General features: G+C 46.5%; 1 protein-coding gene across 6 annotated transcripts in view; it reads left to right on the top strand.

Moving 5' to 3' along the window:
• Nucleotides 1-7,877, top strand: part of ADCK1 (aarF domain containing kinase 1) — a 121,450-nt gene extending 113,573 nt beyond the window's left edge. For 3 of the 6 annotated variants that reach the window (XM_047738237.1, XM_047738235.1, XM_047738238.1), the window contains exons 10-11: nucleotides 2,718-2,911; nucleotides 4,263-7,874. In XM_047738237.1, coding sequence (XP_047594193.1) covers nucleotides 2,718-2,911; nucleotides 4,263-4,434 — 366 coding nt within the window. In that variant the 3' untranslated portion in view covers nucleotides 4,435-7,874. Of the gene's footprint in view, nucleotides 1-2,717; nucleotides 2,912-4,262 lie in introns of all 6 variants that reach the window. The other 3 variants (XM_047738240.1, XM_047738241.1, XM_047738236.1) reach the window with 3 other exon arrangements.
• The last annotated feature ends 15,533 nt before the right edge of the window (nucleotides 7,878-23,410 follow it).

Below are 23,410 nucleotides of genomic sequence, written 5' to 3'. Positions count from 1 at the left end.
ACACTCCTGGTCTCTTTCTCTCTTTCTAAGGACATCAGTCCTGTTGGGCTAGGACCCCACCTTTATGAAGTCCCTTCACTTTGATTACCCCTTTAAAAGGCCTTGTCTCCAAACACAGTCACACTGGGGTTAGGACTTGAACATCGTGGTCTGGGAGAGACACAGTGCAGTCCGTAGCACCAGCCAGGAAGCCTCTCCTCTTCATCTTTGCCAAAAGTGGCCCCTTAACAGTTGTATCACTCATGGGCGTGCACTGGAGACTCTCTCGAGGAGGAGCTGTTTGTGTCCTTGTATGACTTCTCCAGCTAGTTGGTGAGTACTTGGGAGGCAAGAATCCTGTCTTGTATGTCTTTCTATAAGGTCCCTGCAGTCCTGGGACCACCTCTAACAGAGGGGTGTTCAAGTAGGTTCTGCAGATATGGACTCTAGTTGCTCACTTTGGACAAAAAGCCAGTGAGAGAATAAACTTGGCCACAGATGTAAGGGCTCGGTTTTTCTGAGTCTTAGTCTCATTGAGAATGTGGGAACCCACAGCATCGTGTCAGGGAAGATGTTTTCCAGCTACAAATGGCATAAACATTTAGGCATCTGTTCTGTCCACAGCAAGACTCCTGGAGGTGAGTGGGTCCAGCCTGGTTAATTGAGCTGGTCAGAAGCTCTGGGCTTTGGGCTAACTCTTAGGGTTCTGCTGGGAGAGTTCCAAGCTTTATACTTTTATTCCCTGATGTCCAGGGGTGGGAATTAGGGGCCATTTCTTCTCATATATTGTTTCTTAAAAACAGGAAAACCTTTCCCAGAAGTCCCCCGACAGACTCCCCCTTGGTCTCATTGGCCAGAATTGTGTCTCATGTCCATGCCTGAGCCAGTCACTTGGCAGAGGCCTTGTGCTCCGAGCTGACAATCTCAGAGATCAATCAAGATCCCCCCCTGGGGCTAGGGAGAGGCTCTGCCTCCCTGAAGAGCACAGCCCCAAGGGGTCAAGTGAACAAAAATGGGGTTCGTTTGTCAGAGGAGAATGGGGAATGACTGTTGGGTAGGCACCCAATGGGGTCTTCTTTAGGCAGCCACCATCGGGGTAGTCCGAGCTCGAGGAGATGCCCCCTAGAGGGAGTCTGGCTGGGTACAGGTGCCTGCCTTTGCTCTGGGAGTTGCTGAGAGGGACTGTCTCCAGGCCAGTCCCAACTTTGCGGAGTGGGTCCCTGTGGTGAGCAAAGCCTTGATCTGGCCGTAACCCTCAGGCAGGCTGACCCACAGCTGTGGTGGAAGGCGGCGGGGAGACAGCAGCCTCAGTGTCTGGCTTCGTGTTCAGATGCTCCAGTCTGATAGCTCCTGCCTGAGGGACATTTCGAGTTTCACAGCAACTCAGTTATCAGCAGCACACACATGTTCTGGAAAGGGCTGAGAGTCCTGCTTGTGCCGCAGAAGGCGGCCACGTGGGGAAACCTCTGGCAGCACTGCTGGGCCCCTCTTGTGACTTTGATTAGCACCAAGCATCTCCCCATTCCTTATCTCTGCTGATCCTCTTGGTCCTGCTGGGAGGTGGGCACAGAGGGTCTGAGCATTTCCAGTGTTTGGATGAGGACATCGGGTTAGAAGAGGTGAAAGGACTTACCCAGGGTCACAGTCGCACTGTGAGGTGAGAGGCAGTAGAGCCTGGTGGTGAGGGCATGGGCTTGGGAGCCAGACTGCAGGAGTTCAAATCCTGATTCACCACTTAGTAGCTGTGGCCCATGGGTAGGTTGTCTAACTTCTCAGTGCCTCAGTTTCCTCCTCTCAAACGGGGGTGATACACTTGCCTAATAGGGTTGTTGTGAGGATCAAATGAATTAATTCCCACAAGCATTTTCTCTGGGGACAGAAAAGAGGTCAGAGGTGTACTGTCGTGCTCAGGGCTCTGGCTGGGGGCCATTATTTGCCCAGAGTCTTGCAGAGTTCAGGGACAGGGAAGGGTGGGAGGCCAGACCTCATGCTCAGACACAAGGGTGGGGGTAAGGGCTAACCCTGGCTCCTGCTCTTTGGGTCTTGGGACCTACAGCCCTGGGCCGGCTGAGATGGGTTCCAGCATAGAGACAGTGATGGGTAGTGGCTGTGTGGGCAGCAGGGGCTTTGGGAAGGTCTGGTGGGGTGCAGAGTCAGGCAGGGTATGGAGCTGGGTTGGGGTCAGGAGCTCAGGTCTGTGAACTGCACCAGCCTGGGCTTGGCTGAAGGGATGGGGGACATGATTCAGCAGATACCAGCTCCTGGGGCTCCTTCTAAGCCTGGCCTGAAATTGGTGGCAAGTGTAAGAGGCCTTGGAGAGTAACACACAGGTGAGCCCTGGGCTGAGAGACTGGCTAAGTCCAGCCTCAGCAAGGGGTTGGGGAGGAAGCTGACTTCCTGCCCCAGTCCGTACAGGCTTGTGGGCCTGGAGCAAGGGTGCTGGTGACCGCGGGGGGCTGGGAATGGCAAGGGGCCTTGCTGACGTGCTCTTGTCCTGTGTCTAGGGCTTGCTCAGAAGCTGGGGTAAGGTGTCTCCTCCACGTCTGTTGGACTGCAGAGCCCCTTGTGCTGAGCTCCCCCCCGGGGGAGGTTCCTGGCGTTGCTGAGGCAGCCGTGCTGGGAGCTACCTCCTGGAGGGTCCTTGTGGCCTCTCCACCCCAGGCTGCCCTGACACCTACCGCCCTGGGCCCCGCTGTCCACTCCAACTCTCCACGTCTGTCTCTCTGTTGCTGCTTCAGGACGCGGAGATCCGCAACAACGCGGCCAACTACGTCCCCCAGATCAGCCAGCTCCTCAACCACGTGCCCCGCCAGATGCTGCTCCTCTTCAAGACCAACGACCTGCTCCGTGGCATCGAGGCCGCCCTGGGCACCCGGGCCAGCGCCAGCTCCTTCCTCAACATGGCACGCTGCTGCATCAGGGCGTTGGCCGTGTGAGTGCGGGCTCCAGCCTCCCTTCCCCTCCCAGCTCTCCTTGCCTGCCCCACTAGTTGGGGGGGGGGCAGTCCCGGTTACCTCCACTTTCTCCCACCAGTCCCTAGGGCCCTGCCTGAGGTCCCCAGTTGCCAGCTCCCTCTGGAGGAAGAGTTTAGGACGGGAAATGACTCCAGCAAAGTTCCTGGTTCCGGGCCGTGTGTTTGAGTGGTCCAGAGAGCTACCTGTAACTTTGTCAGATTGGTGGGTTCTGGGACATCACCCTCCTAGTTCAGCTTTCCAGGCGATTCTTATCCTCAGTAAATTTTGAAACATTTTCTGAGAGTCTCGGTCCCACCCAAGTGTCCACTGGACTGGGAATCCTGATATTCATCCCATCTCTAACTGGTCCCAGGACCTGTCTCCCCAGCATTGGCTAGGCTGCAAGGCCAATGTTCTTTCCTCACAGGTGTGGCCGCGACTCGGGAGTGTTGCCAGCAGGCTCACGGGGGATCTCAGACCTTTTTAGATGCCTCAGAACCTTTAGAGTGTTGGTGAGGGAAGGAAGGTGCTTCCTCAGGGAGATATTGCTGGAGAAGTGAGGGTTCTAGGCCCTTTTTCCTGAGTGTGGAGATACATGGGAAGGGCCATGCCCTGTCTGAATTTTCTCATCTGAGAGGGGAGCCCAAGACTGGGGTCAGATGCTATCCATCCTGTGCAGGGAGTGTTTCGTTCTGGCAAAGTGTCTGGTGAAGGGAGCATTGGCCACATATCTCCTGCACCCATGATCAAATATTGAGTTAGATTATAGCAAAATAGACTGCACAAAAGGGCTGAACATGATTTATTCTTCCTTTGAGGGTTCTGGAAATGAGGTCTCAAATGGGTCATTATCATAAACACCAATTTCCATCCCGTCCTTTTGTTAGTGCAGAAGGAATTGAGCTGTGGGCTGACTCCCTACTGGGCTTAGCCTCTCAGGACCACCTGACCTAGTTTCCAGGTGCTTTAGCCTCAGCAAGTTTGGGAAAGCTTTCATATTTGGGTTTGGGAGGTTCAGGATTGGCATATATTTACTAAACATAAAGAGGGAAACATTGGAATGTTCTACCCAATGGGTCCTCTAGGTCTTTGATACCCTGTGAAACAGCTGCTTTTGTTCATTCCACTTATCTGGAAAGCTCCTATGGAGTAGTTGAGTTCCTCTGGTCGCTGGGTGAGCAGTGCTAGGATCACTTAACCAGGAGTCACCCACTAGGGCGGGGGTCTGGTGAGTAGGCTAAGCCATGATCTTCCATTGTTCTAAGTGGTAATGAGTGCTTCTTCCTCATTTATCTCTTGTTCTCTCCTTCCTTCTTGTCCCTCCTACAGGCACAAGAAGAAGAACAGCCGCTCACTCTTCAGAAGGACACAGATCTCTTTCAGAGAAGCCTTCAACTTATGGCAGATCGACCTTCATGAACTCATTCTGCGTGTGAAGGGATTGAGGTTGGCCAGCTGGGTCTTGGCCCTACTTTGCCGGCTGTTGCCCACTTCATACTGAGCTGATCTGCTGTCCCCCTTTCCCTTTCCAGGGTGACTCTGTGGTGGGCAAGTGGAATTTTCACTCTTCACTCTTCTGTCATGTCTCCACCCAGGTGCCCTGTGTCTGTCACATGGTAGCCTGGAGCCCCACAGTCATTGTCTGTGGCACCATTATACTCCACCCTCAGAATCCCTCTCCTCAACTGTGGCCCTTGTCTCATAGGCTACACAAGCTGTCCTATGCAAGAAGTTTCTCTCCTTATCCAGGGAGATGGCATAAACAGTGTTTCCCACTCCTGGTGGGCGCCATTGGGCTGGATGTCCCCTTACTTCCGGTAACCATTCCTCCTGTCAGGATGGACCATGAATCCCACTGACTTCCTACATGAATTTCTATGTTTAACTGATGGGAGGTTTGATTTTGTTGGAAGAGAGCAGAGTTTCTGAGCTTGCTCGGAATGGATTCCCTCTCCTTGCCCTATCGTTCCCAGAGGTATCATACCTGAGCAAGGTGGCTTGGCATCTGAGGCATGAGTTCACTGCTATTATGGTGACTACTCTGATGTTTGATGTACTGTGTTTCAATAAAAATCCCTTCAGGGTTACAGGGAAGGGCTTTGTTGCTGGGATTTTTATTCTAGATCGGGAGTGAATCCACATTGGCCGTTAGGTAAGAGTGGGCCTGGATGCTGTGGGCCACTGTGTTCTACTTGGCACCTGGCCCCTGTCATCCTTCCAGCCTTTCCCTGTGTGACCACTTCTTGCCCCTTGTAGGTGTTTCTTCCCTTCTAAGACTCTGAGACTTTGGAGAAGTTAAGAAGCCCAACTCAGTTCAGGGCCAGCAACTCAGAGGCTCTGCTGAAACCTCTGACTTGGGTTTCCCTGGGTTCTCACCACATTCCCTGTGAGCTGGCTTTGTTCTACTCCTCGCTTCCTGCCTTGGGTTCATCATTTGATGCCACCGTCCTGGAGACTGTAGTGTAAGCCTCAACCACTGTGGGTAGGGTTCCACTCTGAAATCTCCCTGTCGCCTGTCTGGGCTCCATGTCTCCACGTCTTGCACCTGCCAGAGCTGCCCTGCCCCCACTCACTCATCCGCTCCTGTTCCTGGGACTTCCCCGAATTCCTGCTGTCACTCCAGGGAGCCCGAGAGACCCCATATTCGGCAGGTCCTTCTATCACTGAGCTCACGGACAGTCATTGTATTTGAGTCTCTCTGATCTTACTTCACCTCATTCACAGGGACAGGAAACTGCTAAATTGGAGCCTCCTCTTCTCTTTATTCCCAATACAACAAGCAGATTTTCCACTGACCAGAGATGATTTGCAATGCCTTTATTTCCTAAAAGAATTAATTGTTCTTGGTGACCAGTTGGATGCACCCAGAGACCTGAGAGAATAATTTGCAAGATCTTTTATTAATCATGAGGATACATGCTGCATATTATATTTTATGGTGTCTTTTATAGCCACTGAAGTAAATATAAATGTCCTTTTTGTTCAAGGTAATGGTTACTTGCTTTTCACTTTTAGTGTAATGGTTGGCTTCCTGCTGCCCTGGGATCTAAAACACCAGCATGTTACCAGTGAGCCCAGCACCCAGGACAGTTAACAACCAGGGAACCCACCCAGGACAGAGAACCTGAGAGAGTTTGGGGTTTAGGGCAATCTGAAAGTAGGAGGGAAGTTAGTAGATGATTTTTGAGTGTCTTCCTCGGGGAGAGACCGTGCTGGGCTCTTTGTAAATACGTTACATCATTGAATTGTCCCACCAGCTCTGTGAGAGGGAAGGGTCATGAATCTCATCCTATAGAAATGGGAATCAAGGCTCAGAGAGCCTTAGTAATTTCCCTAAGGTCACACAGCCCCTAAGTAGGGCTCCACGCTTTGGTTTTTATTCCCCAGTGCTGTAGATCTAGATCACACTCGCTCTTTGGCCTGTCAAATGTTCCTGAATCGAGTCTCAAAAACCCCAGTTTCAGGAGGAATTGGGTTTTCTGTGGATGTAGCGGGGAGTCCAGTGTATCCGCGCGGCCCAGGGCAGGAGCTGGCCCACTGTGGCCTGCATGCAGTTCTGACCCTGGCCTTCCGGAGTCAGGGCCGAGCCCACAGGCTTCAGGCATAGTTCCTGGAAGACGGTCCTCACTTCAGACACAAGCTGCAGGTGTGGGGGGTTTGCCAGGCCATGTGAACTTCTGACCAACTGGCTTCAAATGTGGGCATTCCCACATACCCCCAGACTCAGGGATTTGCTAGAATGGACTGAGAACTCAGGAAAGTAATGTACTTGGGATTACAGTTTGATCAGGACCAGCCAAATGGAGAGACACGTAAGGCAAGGTCTAGGAGGATCCTGAACGCAAAACTTCCACGTCCTCTCCCATGGCATCAGGACACGTCACCCTCTCAGCCTATCGGTGTGTTCACTGAGCCTCAGTGTTAAGGCTCTTTATTGGGATTTCCTCACATAGACACCATTGACTAAATCATTGATCACATGATTGAACTCAGTCTCCAGCCTGCCCTTCTGTCCCCTCCTTGGAGAAGGTGGGCTGATATGACCCCTTCCCGGGTCCTCTAGTTAAAACTCAGGTGTGATCCAAGGGGTGTACCCGGAAAAACAAGGTACTCCTATGGTTGAGAAATTCTGAGGAGTTACAGTTATCTCCCAGGAGCTGCGGACACAGACCAGATTCTTTATTATTTAATAACCACTCGGGGGTCTTAGTTCTGTCCCCTTGGCCTGAGGTATGTCTGTATCGACTGACTGCGTGCCTGTGCCTTCTGGTTGGCTTGGGTGGGGCCATATCTGGAGCCCAGATATGGTCTCTCTTTCTCTATTCTGTGGGTCAGCGACAACATGACTGACCTTCTGGGTGGGACCTTGCTCTGATCCCTTCTCTCGCCTCTGGAACTTGCCTTGAATTGATTTGGACTGGATGCTTCCCAATAAAAGCCTGTGACTTTTTTCCTCCCAGCAGTGACAATGTCACATTGCAAAGTTACCACCAACTTATTTTAAAGACTGTTTTCCCTTTTAACACTTAAATACTTACTCAGTTTAGGTGTGGGCTTCTTTGATTTGGGCAGCATGGATATTTTTTCCCCTTCCTCTTTTTAGGCAGAGTAGAGAGAAATGCCAACTCTGTGGCCATGTGTTCTAGAGCCTCTCCGGTATGATGCTCAGTTCATGGGAAATTGAGAATCCGCTAAATAAACATGGCAGTATCTAAAATCTCAGAATTCTTTATCTTCAGGGCTGTTGAAATCTGTATATGAAAAATAAACTACACGTGGCCCTCCTTCTCCCTTAGGAATATTGTGTCTGATTGTCATGTTAATTTTGACAGTACTCCAAGCCCACTCCCCAGGCCTCTAAGAATGTATGCAGCCCATGAATGTCCTCTCAGAAAGCCAGAGTGGCTCCTAGAGACACCCAAGCAAATCCCCGGGGCAGGACACATTGGGAGGTTGAGCATTACCCTCCATGTGGTAAGAGTTAGCTGGAGCCCTGTAAGGGGCATCTGGGATTTACATGGTTTCCAGATGTAACCATTGGACTAGGGCTTAAAAGTTGGGAACTGGGGATGGGGCAAGGTGTTAACAGGCAGGATGAACAGAGCCACACGGAGTGGCGTGTTCTTTGCAGCCTGACCTTTTGGATTGGTGGTGTTGGTTGGGATGGATAGGGAGGGCACCGTGGAGCTGCTCCTGGCAGGTGACTGGCTGGTGGGAAGCTGCAGGAGGCCCAGGCTCCTAATCCTGAAATCTGTAAACATTTTGGGAAAAGCTGTTTGTTCAAAAAGGCTGCTGTTACCTCCTCTCTTCCCTCCCTCCTTCCTTCCTGTAAAGTAAAGCCTATTATGAACCTGCCCAGACTTGCTTGGTACTCTCTCTTTTTCTAAAGGATGGATGAGGTCAGCCCTCAGTGGAGTAAATATTAAGCTCTTGTCTAGCTCTGCTGTCCATTTTCCTGTGGTGAGTGCCTCCTGGCCTGCTTTCTCCGGAGGCTGCCTCAGCCCCTGCCATCATCCCGCTCCCCTCCCAGCCAGGTCAGCGTGCCCCTGTCTGGCACTACCAGGGGCAGAAAACACTCTGCCCAGCTCTGCTTTTGGCTTAATAGATGCATAGTTGCCCTGATATTTCTAACTTTTTTTCTTTTTCCCATGTGTGAGAGGGAAGGCCAGGCTCTTAAGGCCGGTAAAGGGATACGTAGTAAGCCCTTGACCTCTGCCTCTCCAGCTCCCCCATCCTCATCCTCTCCCTCTAGAACAGGCTGAATCAAAATTTCACATAACAATGAAAAGCCTGGGCTCTTGTTAGAACACAAGATTCTGATTTGGTGGGTTTGGGTGGGGCCTGAGACTCTGCATTTCTGTCAGGCTCCCAGGGGATCTATTGCTGCTCGTCCACGGTCCACACCTTGAGTGGCAAGGACCCAGAGAGATGGCTCCAAAGGTATGGTTTGGGACCAGCAGCATCAGCCTAACCTGGGACCTTGTTAGAAATGCAAATTCTCAGACCCCACTCTTTGAGCTCTGCTGAAACTCTGGGGGTGGGGCCAGTAATCCGTGTTAATCAGCTCTGCAGGGAGTTCTGACACCCGTGCTCACAGTCTACAGTTACCTGCACATGGGAATAACCAGGAGAGCTTTGAATGCCCAAGATTCTGGTTGAGGACCAGACATTTTAAAATTACTTTTTAGTTGTTTTTAACTTCCTATTTTGAAATATCTTTAGATTTACAGTAGAGTTGCAAAGATAATACCCAGAGAGTGCCCCCATACCCTTTAGCTTGCTTTCCTTAATGTTGACACCTTACATAACCATGGTACCTTGGTGAATATTAAGGAAATATCATTAGAGTAGTACATTTAACTAAACTTCCTATTTCACCCATTTCCCTGCTAATGTCCTCCCAGTGCTCCTGGATCCAGTCTAGGGTATCACATTGCATTCCGTTCTCATGTCTCCTTACTGTGTTCTGTGACAGTTCCTCAGACTTTCCTTGTTTATCATGGCCTCGATGCTTTGGAAGAATACTGGTCAGGTAGTTTATAGAATGTCTCTTGATTGTGGCTTGTCTGATGTTTTCTTGTGATTAGACCTGGGTTGTGGGTTTGGGGACGAACCACAGAGGTGACATGCCCTTCCCATTACGTCATATCCAGGGGAACATGATATGGACATGACTTACTGCCTTTGTCCTTAAAGCTCCCCAGCCAGGGTTGGGACCCTGCTTTAGGGTGTCTAGAAGACACCCTTCTGTGTGTCTTCTAGAGAGGGAAGAAATACAGCTGATAAACTCCACCACAGGTGGGCATTAGACACAGTCTCTTTGAAATTAAGAGAGACCTGGCTATTTCCAAATTAGAAGGCCCCCAAGGAACTAAAAAAATGCAGCTATGCCAACACAAGGTCATAAAAATGGCAGTGTGGTATAGTTTTAATGCCAACATGTACCACATACTAACTCTTTAAGCAAACACACAGGTGGAATGGCAAATGGATGTAATATCAGAAGCTTGAACGTTGAGCCCCATTTTGCAAAAGATAGGCCTGATGCTAGGTGTTTTGTTTTCCAGATATATTTGTAATTCTAGAAACAGAAGTCACCTGTGGGGCATTGGCAGGGAGCCCTCTGGTCAGTCATCTCTGAGCAGTGGGCTGGGCACCCTCTGTACCAGCCTTACCTGGCAGCTGTCTCCCAGTGGATCTTGATGAAGTCCCAATAGTTCATTTTGGCCCTTGCTTCCCTTGCCTTGGCGATGTTTCTAGGAAGACGTTGCTGCGGCTGAGGTTGTAGAGGTTGTTGCCTGTGTTCTCCTCAGGGATTTTGATGGATTCCTGTCTCACATTGAGGTCTTTCATCTATTTTGAGTCTATTTTTGTGTGTGGTGTAAGGAAATGGTCCAGTTTCATTCTTCTGCATGTGGCTGTCCACTTTCCCCAACACCATTTGTTGAAGAGATGTCTTTTTTCCATTGGACATTCTTTCCTGTTTTGTCGAAGATTAGTTGACCATAGAGTTGAGGGTCTATTTCTGGGCTCTCTATTCTGTTCCATTGATCTATGTGTCTGTTTTTGTGCCAGTACCATGCTGTCTTGATGATGACAGCTTTGGAATAGAGCCTGAAGTCTGGAATTGTGATGCCACCAACTTTAGCTTTCTTTTTCAACATTCCTCTGGCTATTCGAAGTCTTGTCTGGCTCCATATAAATTTTAGGATTATTTGTTCCATTTCTTTAAAAAAATTGATGGTATTTTGATAGGGATTGCATTAAACGTGTAGATTGCTTTAGGTAGCATAGACATTTTCACAATATTTTTTCTTCCAATCCATGAGCATGGAATGTTTTTCCATTTCTTTATGTCTTCCTCAATTTCTTTCATGGGTACTTTATAATTTTCTGAGTACAGATTCTTTGCCTCTTTGGTTAGGTTTATTCCTAGGTATCTTATGGTTTTGGATGCCATTGTAAATGGGATTGACTCCTTAATTTCTCTTTCTTCTGTCTTGCTATTGGTGTATAGAAATAGAACTGATTTCTATGCATTGATTTTATATCCTGACACTTTACTGAATTCCTGTACAAGTTTTAGCGGATTTGGAGTGGAATCTTTTGGGTTTTCCACATAAAGTATCATATCATCTGCAAAGAGTGAGAGTTTGACTACTTCTTTGCTGATTTGGATGCATTTAATTTCTTTTTGTTGTCTGATTGCTGAGGCTAGGACTTCTAGTACTATGTTGAATAGCAATGGTGATAGTGGACATCCTTGCCGTGTTCCTGACTGTAGCAAAAAACTTCTCATTTTTTCCCCATTGAGAATGATATCTGCTGTGGGTTTTTCATCGATGGCTTTGATGATATTGAGGTATATACCCTCTGTGCCTACACTTTGAAGAGTTTTGATCAGGAAAGGATGCTGTACTTTGTCAAAGGCTTTTTCAGCATCTATTGAGAGTATCATATGGTTCTTGTTCTTTCTTTTATTAATGTGTTGTATCACATTGATTGATTTGTGGATGTTGAACCAACCTTGGAGCCCAGGAATAAATCCCACTTGGTCATGGTGGATAATCCTTTTAATGTACTGTTGGAGCCTATTGGCTACTATTTTGGTGAGAATTTTCACATCTGTGTTCATCAAGGATATTGGTCTGTAATTCTCTTTTTTGATGGGGTCTTTGTCTGGTTTTGGGATCAAGGTAATGCTGGCCTCATAAAATGAGTTTGGAAGTTTTCCTTCCATTTCTATTTTTTGGAACTGTTTCAGGAGAATAGGTATTAATTCTTCTTTAAATGTTTGGTAGAATTCCCCTGGGAAGCCTTCTGGCCCTGGGTTCTTGTTTGTTGGGAGATTTTTGATGACAGCTTCAATCTCCTTACTGGTTATAGGTCTGTTCACGTTTTCTGTTTCTTCCTATTTCAGTTTTGGTAGTTTATAGTCTCTAGGAATGCATCTATTTCTTCCAGATTCAGATTTGCTGGCATATAGTTGCTCATAATATGTTCTTATAATTGTTTGTATTTCTCTGGTGTTGGTTGTGATCTCTCCTCTTTCATTCATGATTTTATTTAGTTGGGTCCTCTCTCTTTTCTTTTTGATAAGTCTGGCCAGGGGTTTATCAATCTTCTTTCAAAGAACCAGCTCCTAGTTTCGTTGATTTGTTCTACTGTTTTTTTGATTTCTATTTCATTGCTTTTTGCTCTGCTCTTTATTATTTCTCTCCTCCTGCTGGGTTTAGGCTTTCTTTGCTGTTCTTTCTCCAGCTGCTTTAAGTGTAGGGTTAGTTTATGTACTTGAGACCTTTCTTGTTTCTTGAGAAAGGCTTGTATTGCTATATACTTTCCTCTCAGGACTGCCTTTGCTGTGTCCCATAGATTTTGAACAGTTGTGTTTTCATTATCATTTGTTTCCATGAATTTTTTCAATTCTTCTTTAATTTCCTGGTTGACCCATTCATTCTTTAGGAGGATGCTCTTTAGCCTCCATGTATCTGAGTTCTTTCCAATTTTCCTCTTGTGATTGAGTTCTAGCTTCAGAGCATTGTGGTCTGACAATATGCAGGGAATGATCCCAATCTTTTGGTACCAGTTGAGACCTGATTTGTGACCCAGGATGTAATCTATTGTGGCGAATCTTCCATGTGACTAGAGAAGAATGTGTATTCTGTTGCATTGGGATGGAATGTTCTGAATACATCTGTGATGTCCATCTGGTCCAGTGTGTCATTTAAAGCCTTTATTTCCTTGTCGATCTTTTGCTTGGATGATCTGTCCATTTCAATGATGGGGGGGTTAAAGTCCCCTACTATTTTTGTATTATTGTTGATATGTTTCTTTGATTTTGTTGTTAATTGGTTTATATAGTTGGCTGCTCCCATGTTAGGGGCATAGATATTTAAAACTGTTAGATCTTCTTGTTGGGCAGACCCTTTGAGTATGATATAGTGTCCTTCCTCATCTCTTATTATAGTCTTTGGCTTAAAACCTAATTTAAGTGTATAATTAAGTGTATAAGCCACCCCAGCTTTCTTTTGATGTCCATTAGCATGGTAAATGGTTTTCCACCCCCTTACTTTAAATCTGGAGGTGTCTTTGGGTCTAAAACGAGTTTCTTGTAGACAGCACATTGTTGGGTTTTGTTTTTTTATCCATTCTGATACCCTGTGTCTTTTGATTGGGGCATTTAGCCCATTTATGTTCAGGGTAACTATTGAAAGATATGAATTTAGTGCCATTGTATGGCTTGTAAGGTGACTGTTACTGTATATTGTCTCTGTTCCTTTCTGATCTACTACTTTTAGGCTCTCTCTTTGCTTAGAGGACCCCTTTCAATATTTCCTGTGGACTGGTTTGGTGTTTGCAGATTCTTTTTATTTTTGTTTGTCCTGGAAGCTTTTTATCTCTCCTATTTTCAGTGATAGCATAGCTGGGTATAGTTTTCTTGGCTGCATGTTTTTCTCATTTAGTGCTCTGAATATATCATGCCAGTTCTTTCTGGCTTGCCAGGTCTCTGTGGATAAGTCTGCTGCCAATCTAATATTTCTACCATTGTATGTTGCAGACTTCTTGTCCTGGGATGCTTTTAGGATTTTCTCTTTGTCATTAAGACTTGTGAGTTTTACTCTTAGATGATGGGGTGTAGACCTATTTTTATTGATTTTGAGGGTGGTTCTCTGTGCCTCCTGGATATTGATGCTTGTTCCCTTTGCCATATTAGGGAAATTCTCTACAATAATTCTCTACAATATACCTCCTTCCCCCCTCTCTCTTTTTCTTCTGGAATGCCAATTATTCTAATATTGTTTTGTCTTATGGTATCACTTATTTCTCGAATTCTCCCCTCGTGGTCCAATAGTTGTTTGTCTCTCTTTTGCTCAGCTTCTTTATTTTCTGTCACTAATTCTCTCTTCTGCCTCATTTATCCTAGCAGTAAGAGCCTCCATTTTTGATTGCACCTCATTAATAGCTTTTTTGATTTCAGCTTGGTTGGATTTTTGTTTATTTCTCCAGAAAGGACTTTTTTTTCCTCCACAGTGTTTCTCTAATATCTTCCATGCCTTTTTCGAGCCCAGCTAGCACCTTGAGAATCATCACTCTGAACTCTAGATCTGACATATTACCAATGTCCGTATTGATTAGGTCCCTAGCCTTTGGTGCTGCCTCTTGTTCTTTTTTTTGTGTGTGTGTTGAGTTTTTCTGCCTTGTCATTTTATCCAGATAAGAATATATGAATGAGAGAATAAAATACTAAAAGGGTGACAAAGACACCAGAAAAATGTATGCAACCAAATCAGAAGAGACCCCAAATTGGGGGAAGAAGAAAGGGGATTAAAAAGAAGTTTAAAAAAATCTTTTAAAAATTAACTATATATATGTGTGTGTATATATATATATATATAGATATATATATATATATAGATATATATATATTCACCAGTCTATCATATCATATAGATATGATAGACTGGTGAATATATATATATCTATATATAAACATATCTATATGATATGATAGACTGGTGAATAGAACAGAGCCACCCACTTGATTTTGGGTGTATTTTGGTCTCTTAGAAGAAACTACCTCCCAAAATTTTAAAGAAAGAAAAACTTATATATATATATTTTAAAAAGAGTAAACACAATGAAGGATGGAATATGACTGTAAAGATGAAAATTTTAAAAAATTCTAAAAAAGGAATTGATAAGTTGGTTGGAAAAAGAAAGAAAAAGAAAGTGGAGAGAATGTGCTCAGGCTGGAGACTAGAATAAAGCCTTGTGTTAGATTTAGGGTATATTTTGATCCATTAGAAGAAATTGTATCCCGAAATTATTTAGAAGAAAAAGCCCTATATGTATATAAAAAATAAAGTTAGATGCAATGAAGGATAAAATATGACTATAATGATGAAGGTTTAAAAATATATATTTTTTTTAGAAAGGTATTGTTCAGATAAACTAAAAAAACATTACAAGGGGAAAAGGGTAAAAGTTAAAAAAAATTAGCAGAAGAAAAAAATAAAATTTAAAAAATTAATTAACTTTGCAAGACTAAAGTATCATGGGGAGAAAGCCATGAATTCCATGCTTTGCTTTTTCCTCCTCTGGAATTCCGCTGTTCTCCTTGGTAAGTGAACTTGACTTGGCTGGATTTCTTGCTGATCTTCTGGGGGAGGGGCCTGTTGTAGTGACTCTCAAGTGTCTTTGCGCGAGGCGGAATTGCACTGCCCTTGCCGGGGCTGGGCTAAGTAATCCACTCGGGTTCGCTTTCGGGAGCTTTTGTCCCCTGAACGCTTTCCATAGAGCACTGGAGGATGGGAATGAAAATGGCGGCCTCCTACTCTCCGGCCCAGAGGAGCCGAGGGCTCATGGTCCCACTCCTCAGTGCACCCTTGGAGAAAAGCGTTCAATCACTCCTGTCTCCCTGGTCTCCCGCTGTGCTCCAAGCTCACCTGGCCTGTGACGAAGCATTTCTGTCTCTGGTGCACAGCCCCGCTTGGAGTCTCCAAACTCAGCAGATCCTGCTGCTCTGCTCTTCTGGCGGATTGAGGTGGGTCTTCCTGGATCTGCCTATTGTGGGGTCCCTGCTCAAAGAGCAGTGGCTTAACTCTGCTGCAGATCACAGTTTAAGGTAACCCCGAGCTGAGAGCTCAGTCCTTGGCTCCGTCTCTGTAGTCGGCTTCCCCACTCTGATTCTGTGAGCTCTGCTACCCTCAGACACCCCCGATCCTTCTGTGACCTTGTGGGACCTGAGGCCACACTGTCCCCACGAGGGCTCCCCCCACGTTTAGCCTCTGGAGTGATGTCCCTCAGTGGAGCAGACTTCTAAAAGTTCAGATTTTGTGCTTGGTTGCTCCACCACGTGCCGGGGGCTGCCCCCCCGCTCCGCGGTCTATCGTCCCATTTTTTTTGGATTCACTTCTCCGCACGTCCTACCTTTCAGAAAGTGGTAGATTTTCTGTTTCTAGAATTGCTTCTCTTCTTCTCTTCAATCTCCTGCTGGGTTTGTAGGTGTTCAGATTGGTTTGATAACTATCTAGCTGAACTCCTGTGACCTGATGTCGACTCAGTCTGCTACTCATTTGCCATCTTGACTCCTCTCCCTGAGGGTGTTGTTTTTTAATGTGGCCCTTCTCTGCTCCTTCTTGTGGGGGAGTTGGTATGTGGTTTTGAATATTTGGAACTATAGCAGCCATTTTGTGACTTTGAGGCAATGATGTTTTATTTGGGCACCTGTCATTTTCTGCTGAATGCCAGACAGCCTCCCCAGGCCTTTGTGGATCTTGGAACAAATGATGCACAAGCATTGATGGGTGGGAAGTGAAGTTTATTGCTCACATAGTAACTGGCAAAAGGATTCCCTGAGAGAAGGCTCAGGTTTGGTCTAGAGTGAAATGTGAACAAGGCATGGTAGGGTGGAGGCTAGCTCTGCTTTTTCTTGGGGCAAGACCAGGATGAAGGCTCCTCTGCAGGGGCCATGGTTTCCATGATTTGACCTTTTCCACCAGCGTCTATGGAGGGAGCACTTGAACTTTCTTACTGGTTTGCCCAGACTTGGGGCTAAAGGGGAGGGGAACTGTAGGGCTTAAAAACTGTCAGGATCAATGTCAAAAATGGAGTCAGAGTCTCTCTCACCCATGAAAATCCAACAGGCTGAGGACAGCCCACCAGAAGTATGGAAGGAGCCTGGATCTTGGATGAGTCCCCTCCTAAGTGGTGAACATGGTCATGTACTATTTGCAAGAATGGGCAAGTGATAAATATTTGTTGGAGAAATGAATGTGAAGGGAATGCTTTGAGGGCATGAGGAGGCTTCCTTCTGGCGTTCTTTAATCAAATGCTCCCTACACCGTGGCTTAAAGGTGGTGGTCAGGAGCCCCATGCCAGGTCACGGTGATCTGACCACTGAGTGGCTTGTAACAACACAAATTGGTCATTTTATCCTTCTGGAGGTCAGAAGTCCAAAAGTCAAGATATCAGACAGGCTACATCCTTTCTGGAAGTTCGAGAGGAGTATCCTTTTCTGGTTTCTAGAGGCCACTTGCATCCCTTAGCTCACGGCTGTATTTGTTCTACCTCTTTTTCATTTATTATAGCTCTTTCTCTGATTCTGACCCTCCTGCCTGCCTTTTATAAGCAACTTGTGATTACTTCAAGCCCCGCAGGATAATCTGGGAAGATCTCCCCCTCTCAAGAGTCTTAATGCCATCACTCTTGCAAATGCCTTTGCCTACCATGTATGGTGACATTGTAGTTTCCAGGGATTGGAAAGTGCACATCTTTGGGGTGGGAGGGCAGCACTATGCTCTCTACCCTGTTGAATCCCATGGGCAGGCTTAGGAATGCTAAGATAGGCTTTGTTCCAAGCAGAAGGGTTAGTTATCAATAAATGATAAAATATTAGCAATAATAGCGAATTCTGAGCACCAACCACATGCTAGCCTTTTTGCATGGATTTGATGACATCTAATTCACGTGATAACACAATGAACTCTAGGGGCCACTATTATCCCCTCTGTGTAGGTGAATAAACAGGCACAAATGGCTTAGGTTGCTTGCTGAGGCACACAGGCAGGGGATGGTAGAGGCAGGCTCTGAGCTGAGGTGGTCTGCAGCCCGGGCTGGGGCTCTCAATCTCTGCCTTTCCATTTCCTTTGGTAAGAGTGGACTGCTTCTGCCAAGCCTGCTGGAAGTTGAACCCTCCCTGCATTCCCACGGCCTCCTTGGTCTGGAGCTGGGGGGCTCTTGCAGTGGGTTCAGTTGGGCTGGGATACCCTATGAACAGTCATCTCTCTGCAGAGGGAGGGCCTGTGTGGCCCAGGGCTCACCGGGCCAACAGCATCTGGAACACCAAGCCCCTCATGCTGCTGTGGATGCTGCAGTACGCCCCCTTCTGGGGAAAGCCTTGTATGGGAGCTAAGACAGGCGGGATTCCATTGTGCCCCATGGATAGTGGGACTATAGAGGGCTTCTGCCTTTTTCTTCTCTTCTCTCTCCCAAGTATGCAGGGAGAGGTGACAAAACAGGGGAGAGGGGAGAAGCCACCAATGTGGGCCATTTTAATGAGCTGGTTATAAGTGAATTGTAACAGTTAATGTTGTAATAATCTTATGGCAAGGTGTGTCCAGAGCAGACTTGGATATTCTTCCTATCTTTGGCCTGGACCAGGTTCTCTGGGCAGGGACCAGTGTTGTCCATACCAGGCCAGGCTGCTGGAGGTCAGCCGGTTGCCCTAGTTTTGCTATTACTGGACAGGTTGCTTTGGTTTGGAGCTTCTGCTTCCCCTGCTGTGAAATTGCCTGGTTTCCCATAGGTTGCCCTTCTCAGAGGGCTGTGGTGAATGCGAACAGGTAGCGCCAATAAAAGTGACAGGGAAAAGCAGATCTAAACAACTATTAGACAGAGGCACAGCAGGTAAATTGACAGTTTTTATCCACTCGGCCAACCCTGCAGCTTTCACAGAACTCCCCCTTCCTGCAGAGACACCTATTCCTGCAAGTGTGCTGATCCAGGGTCTCCCATAAACCATGGGGGTAGACAGATGGCCCCCTCTCTGGACACTGAGATTGGTTTCGGTAGGGATTCTTGATTCCAAGGACCTTCCTGTGACCTCAGCTAGAGCTATGGAAAAGGACTACCTTTCCACTGGTTGCTAAGCTCTTGTGGCTCTCTTGTCTGCCTCATCTTTTGAACCCCTAGATCAAGCCATTCCTGCAGGCCAGATCCATCCTTGATTTTTCAATTACTTGAGCCAACAAATCTGCCTTGCCTTTTTTCTGTAAGTTACTTTGAATTGGGTATTTTATATTTAACTAAAAAGGCCCATATCATTGCCGCAATTACCTTTAAGGGCCCTGGACTCCTGTTTGGAGGACATGGAGAGTGTAGAGGAAGTCTAGAAGGGAATAATAGACACATCCACAGGGCTAGAAAATAAGGAGATGATTATAGACTGGATACTCTCTACACAACCGAACAAGAATGAACGGGGTTAAGTTGCAGTAAATTTTTATTGCTGTTGTTGAGACAGTGAGAGTAAGGGCTCCTAACAGGTTCCTTTAAATGACATTTTTTGTTTTTTTCTGGTCAAAATCACCCCAGACACCCATGCTGGCTGGATTTGTGTATGGATGTGCTTTTTAGAATAGTCATGCTTGTTTACTAATGACCCATGGGGTTCTTAGGAGGGGGCTGTTTGGCTGAAATAGGCTTAATTTCTCTTATTGATTCTGCTAGTAGCTGTCCACAGGTCACCCCCAGAGAGCGGCAGGAGCTCTTTCTTTAATCACAGTGTTAGTTTGATAGAGACGTCCCTGGGAGCATTTAAGATAAAGACAGGTATTCCCTGTGGGCCTGAGAGCTGGGCGGGCTAGTTCCCAGGACTTGAGTTTAACCAGGAGCGAATTTAGAAACTGGACTGTGTGCATGGAGGCCTCTGTCCCCCCTGTACTCCTTAATGTCACTTGTCTGCCTGAGTGAGATGAGGGCTCACGGGAGGGGTATCCCCTGTCCTTCTGTCTGGGCTGTGGGCTTCCTAAACAGGCTCAGCTGTCTCCATGGCCTTGCCCTTGTTGTGCACTCTGCCTCCGCTGCTCTCCCTTATATGCAGGCCCCCTGCTTTCTGCTCATAATGGCATTCAAGTTCTGCTTTGCCTAGGGAGTCTCCCAAGACCACCATGCCTTTGTGGCCTCCTCCTCACCCTTCTCTCCACTCCCACAATCTGCACACATTTGTCTACCCGCCCTCTGCAAGTCTTGGAGGGCAAGGAGCACTTCTTCGTCTCTTTGTGACAGTGGAGGCCGTAGTAGGCCCCTCACTAGTCACCGTGGGGCCGCTTACTCGTGCCTCAGTTCGTGTGCATCTAGTGTGTATTCCTTCAACAACAATTTATGGGGGAGGGGAGGGGAGAGACCGAATGAATCGGACATGTTGCCTGCCATGGCCTTGGGTAGGAGGGAGGCTCTTGCTGGTGGAGGCAGTGGTGAACCGGGAGTCTGTGGCCTGGGAGGAGAGCAAGGGATCTGAACAACTCATGGGGATCAGTGAGGCCAGTCAGCAGCTCCACTGGAAGCAAGATTTGATGAGACTATCTCTGTTTCTCTTTGGGGCCATTCTTTCTCCAGATTCCATTGGGAATAGAGGGCCCACGTACACCGTCTCAGTGGCTGGTGCTGCTTCTAGTCAACCAGGTCTGTGAGCCAGGAGTTAGCTTGTACCACTTCTTGACCTTCATAGCACCCACCACCCCCAGACTCCACCTCCTCGGATGCCTTGTATCACCAACCCTCCTGTACCTGTCTACCACCACTGTCCTGGTCTGGATCTGGTCCCCTCCCTGTGCCCTTTGTCTCCCATCTTGTCCCACCAAACTGGCTCTTGTCCAATTCACCTAAGCCCAATTTGCTTGTCGTCACAGTGCCAGAAACCCATTTGCCTAAGGATCAGTTCTTCCAGGGACAAGTTTTATCTCAAATTAAGTATTCTTGAATGTTTTCAGATCCTCTCGAACTTCCTATTATTTCTTGCCCTTTTTTTTTCATTTTTAAGATTTTTCAAACCAGTTCATTCAAGAGCGTTTAACTTAATTTTGTATTCCTAATAAGTATTACACAGACAGCCTTTTTGAATGATTATTTTGTATTCTTCTAGATGTCTTTTTCTAGGTTACCTACTTTCATTAACTTTAAAGAGAACCAATATTTAGCCATTTTGTCTAAAGACACTTGTACTCAAAATATAGCTGTCCTAGCAAGAAATATTCAAGGCACTAATTACCATCAGTCATTATGCACTGTGTCATCTTGATCTTTTAACTAAGTGTACATCAATTTCAGGTAAAGAATGGTGTGATGCATCTTTGTGATTTAGGGACCTTGAGAAAGGATGATTCTTACGTGCAATACAACAGGTTTGCCAGTGATGGGTATATAACATATACTCAACGTGTGAGTACCACGTGAGGGAGGGAGCCTCTGCGATGAGATCCTAGCATAACCACTCGTAGCAATTCATCTCACGACTGAACTGTGTCAACCATCATGAAGGAGATTTTGGCCTGAAATTTTAAACAAAGAATTCAGTGGAATGAAATAGACTGTCACTGGTAAAACAAATGAGCTTCTGACCTAGGAAAGTAAAATGGATTTGTCTTGGGGTCTAAAATGGATATGGCAAAGCCATGACAAGGGGCTACCAGCTCCTACCATGGCCAGTGCCAGCTCTGTGAACTGATCACAGCAGCCTTTTGGTTTGAGCCGGGATGTGATTCTTGACTCCTCCTTCTTTTTTTTCTTTTTAAAGATTTTATATATCCATTTGAGAGAGACCTAGAGAGAGCATGCACGAACGGGGAGAAGGATCAGAGGCAGAGGGAGAAGCTGGCTCCCCTCTGAGTAGGGAGCCCAATGTGGGACTTGATCCCACGACCCTGGGATCACAACCCAAGCCGAAGGCAGATACTTAGCCAACTGAGCCACCCAGACACCCCTCTCAAATCCTTACTGCAGCATACCAGTCAACTGCTACTGATTGAGCAGTGTTGGCAAACACCCGATTGCTATTTTTGCTCTCAACATTGGATCCTTTCTTTACCTGGGATAGTTTCAGGGCTCTTATTCATGAACACAAGGGGACAATAAGTTAACTTCTTCACACTGACAGAACATGCCTAGCTTACTGGTGATGGGGAAGAGATATCTTGGGCTCATTGAGAGAGATTGATTTAAAGGCATCGTGATGTCCTAGCTTAGATGACTTTATTGACACAGTGTGGCCATGTTTTCTTTTGCAGGGAGTTTGATCTTCTGGGTTCCTGCATTGGAACCCAAAGGATTTCTGAGCAAGAGCTGGATCCCCTCTGACCATGTTCAGCTTGGGAAGCTGCAGTGTGGAGCCAGGAGGGATCCTGGAATGGGAGCCTAGAGACCTGGGGTGCTATTGGCCGTGGCTAGCTGGTCACTTAGGGTCAATCTCCTCCTCCCCCATCTCTCATTTCTCACTTGCAAGGAGTTGGGGTTAAATCAGTGGTTCTCAGTGGGAGTGCTCCTACCCCCAGTTACTGCTTGGGAATAGTTTTGGTTACCACAGTGACTGGGGGATTGCTCCTGGCATTGAGTGGGTGGGCTCAAGGAGGCCAGATGTCTTCCTGTGGGTGGGCACAGCTTTGCTCAACAAAGAATCTTCCTTTGACCTGTGTGATTTCCATATGTCCCAGGGGATATTTGTGTGGTCAAAATCCTATTCATAATGAACTAAATCTATACTCTAACTCTGTTTCACATGTAAAGGCAAAGCATTTTTTGCTTGGTTTTACTATCCATTAAATTTTCTGGAGATGTCATTGCCATTGAGGGATGGTTTTATTTCTTTAGGAGTTAATTGTTCACCGTTTTAGAAAAGAACATAACCAATGGCAATGCTGAGCCCGCCTGTGAATGGCTATTACAACCCAACTGTATCCATCTGGCTTTGAAAAATTACATATAATAATTATGTAGGTAGGTTATAGTTTTTATGGATTTCATTTCAGATGGTAAAGGGCAATACAAAATATTTGTTGTAAAAGGGTGTGTGAAGTCTGATTGGGCTAAAAGCAATTGTGTAAAGATTCCCCAAATATCCTTCTTTAGCTCTAGCACCTTTTGGAGCTGTGAGATTTGAAAAGAGAATCACATAACATGAAAAATGGAAAACATGCAGCAGTAGAAATGGATCAAGGCAAATTAATGCCCCCAAATTAAGCAGATTCCATAGCGGAGACTGTCCATGGCTCCCATAAGCCTGGTATCGTAGTGAAGTCCTTGATTTTTGGACTCTGTGTCCAAATGGGATTCAGGATCCGAACCCCTTAGTTCTACAGTTGCAGAAATCTTTTGTTGTTGGCAAGAGAGTCATCTCGATGTGCACCTACTCTCCGTGGAAGCTTCGCTCACAGCTCCTTTCTTTCGCTCTGAAATCCTTCTTCCAGCCCCGGTTTCATGATGTGATTTTAGTTGAATTAAACCTGAACGGCCCAAAATGATATAATTAATTACATTCAGCTTCAATTACAATCGCTAATTGATCAAAGCCTGCTAGCACAACACTTTCATTATTTGGCACACAATTATTGAGCGCCTACTTTGCACTGGGAATAAAGTAGGCAATGGTCAATTTCTCCTGCGGTGGGAGGATGGGGGTGGGGGTTAGGGGTGTCCTGAAAGGCCTCCTAGGGACACTGGGCAGGAGGCAGTCACAGGTGGGTGAATCCCGCTGGCCTAGTAGTTCACTTATGAATGTTTATAGGGAAAAATCTCATGCGTGCCACACTGTGAGATCAGATGGGCTGGCCTGGCACCAGATGATACCTGTTGTACTCTAGGTCTATTTTTTTTTTCTTTTGGCTGTCGAATAATAATTAGTTAAGAAATTAATAGATACTATGAACATCTGCCACCTAAGGTATTTGTAATCCTCTCGCCGGTCTTTCTACTCCTCGTGGTCT

Source organism: Lutra lutra, chromosome 7, assembly GCF_902655055.1.
Source record: "Lutra lutra chromosome 7, mLutLut1.2, whole genome shotgun sequence".
NCBI classification, from domain to species: Eukaryota; Metazoa; Chordata; class Mammalia; order Carnivora; family Mustelidae; genus Lutra; species Lutra lutra.
This window is presented reverse-complemented; position numbering and strand designations above follow the sequence as displayed.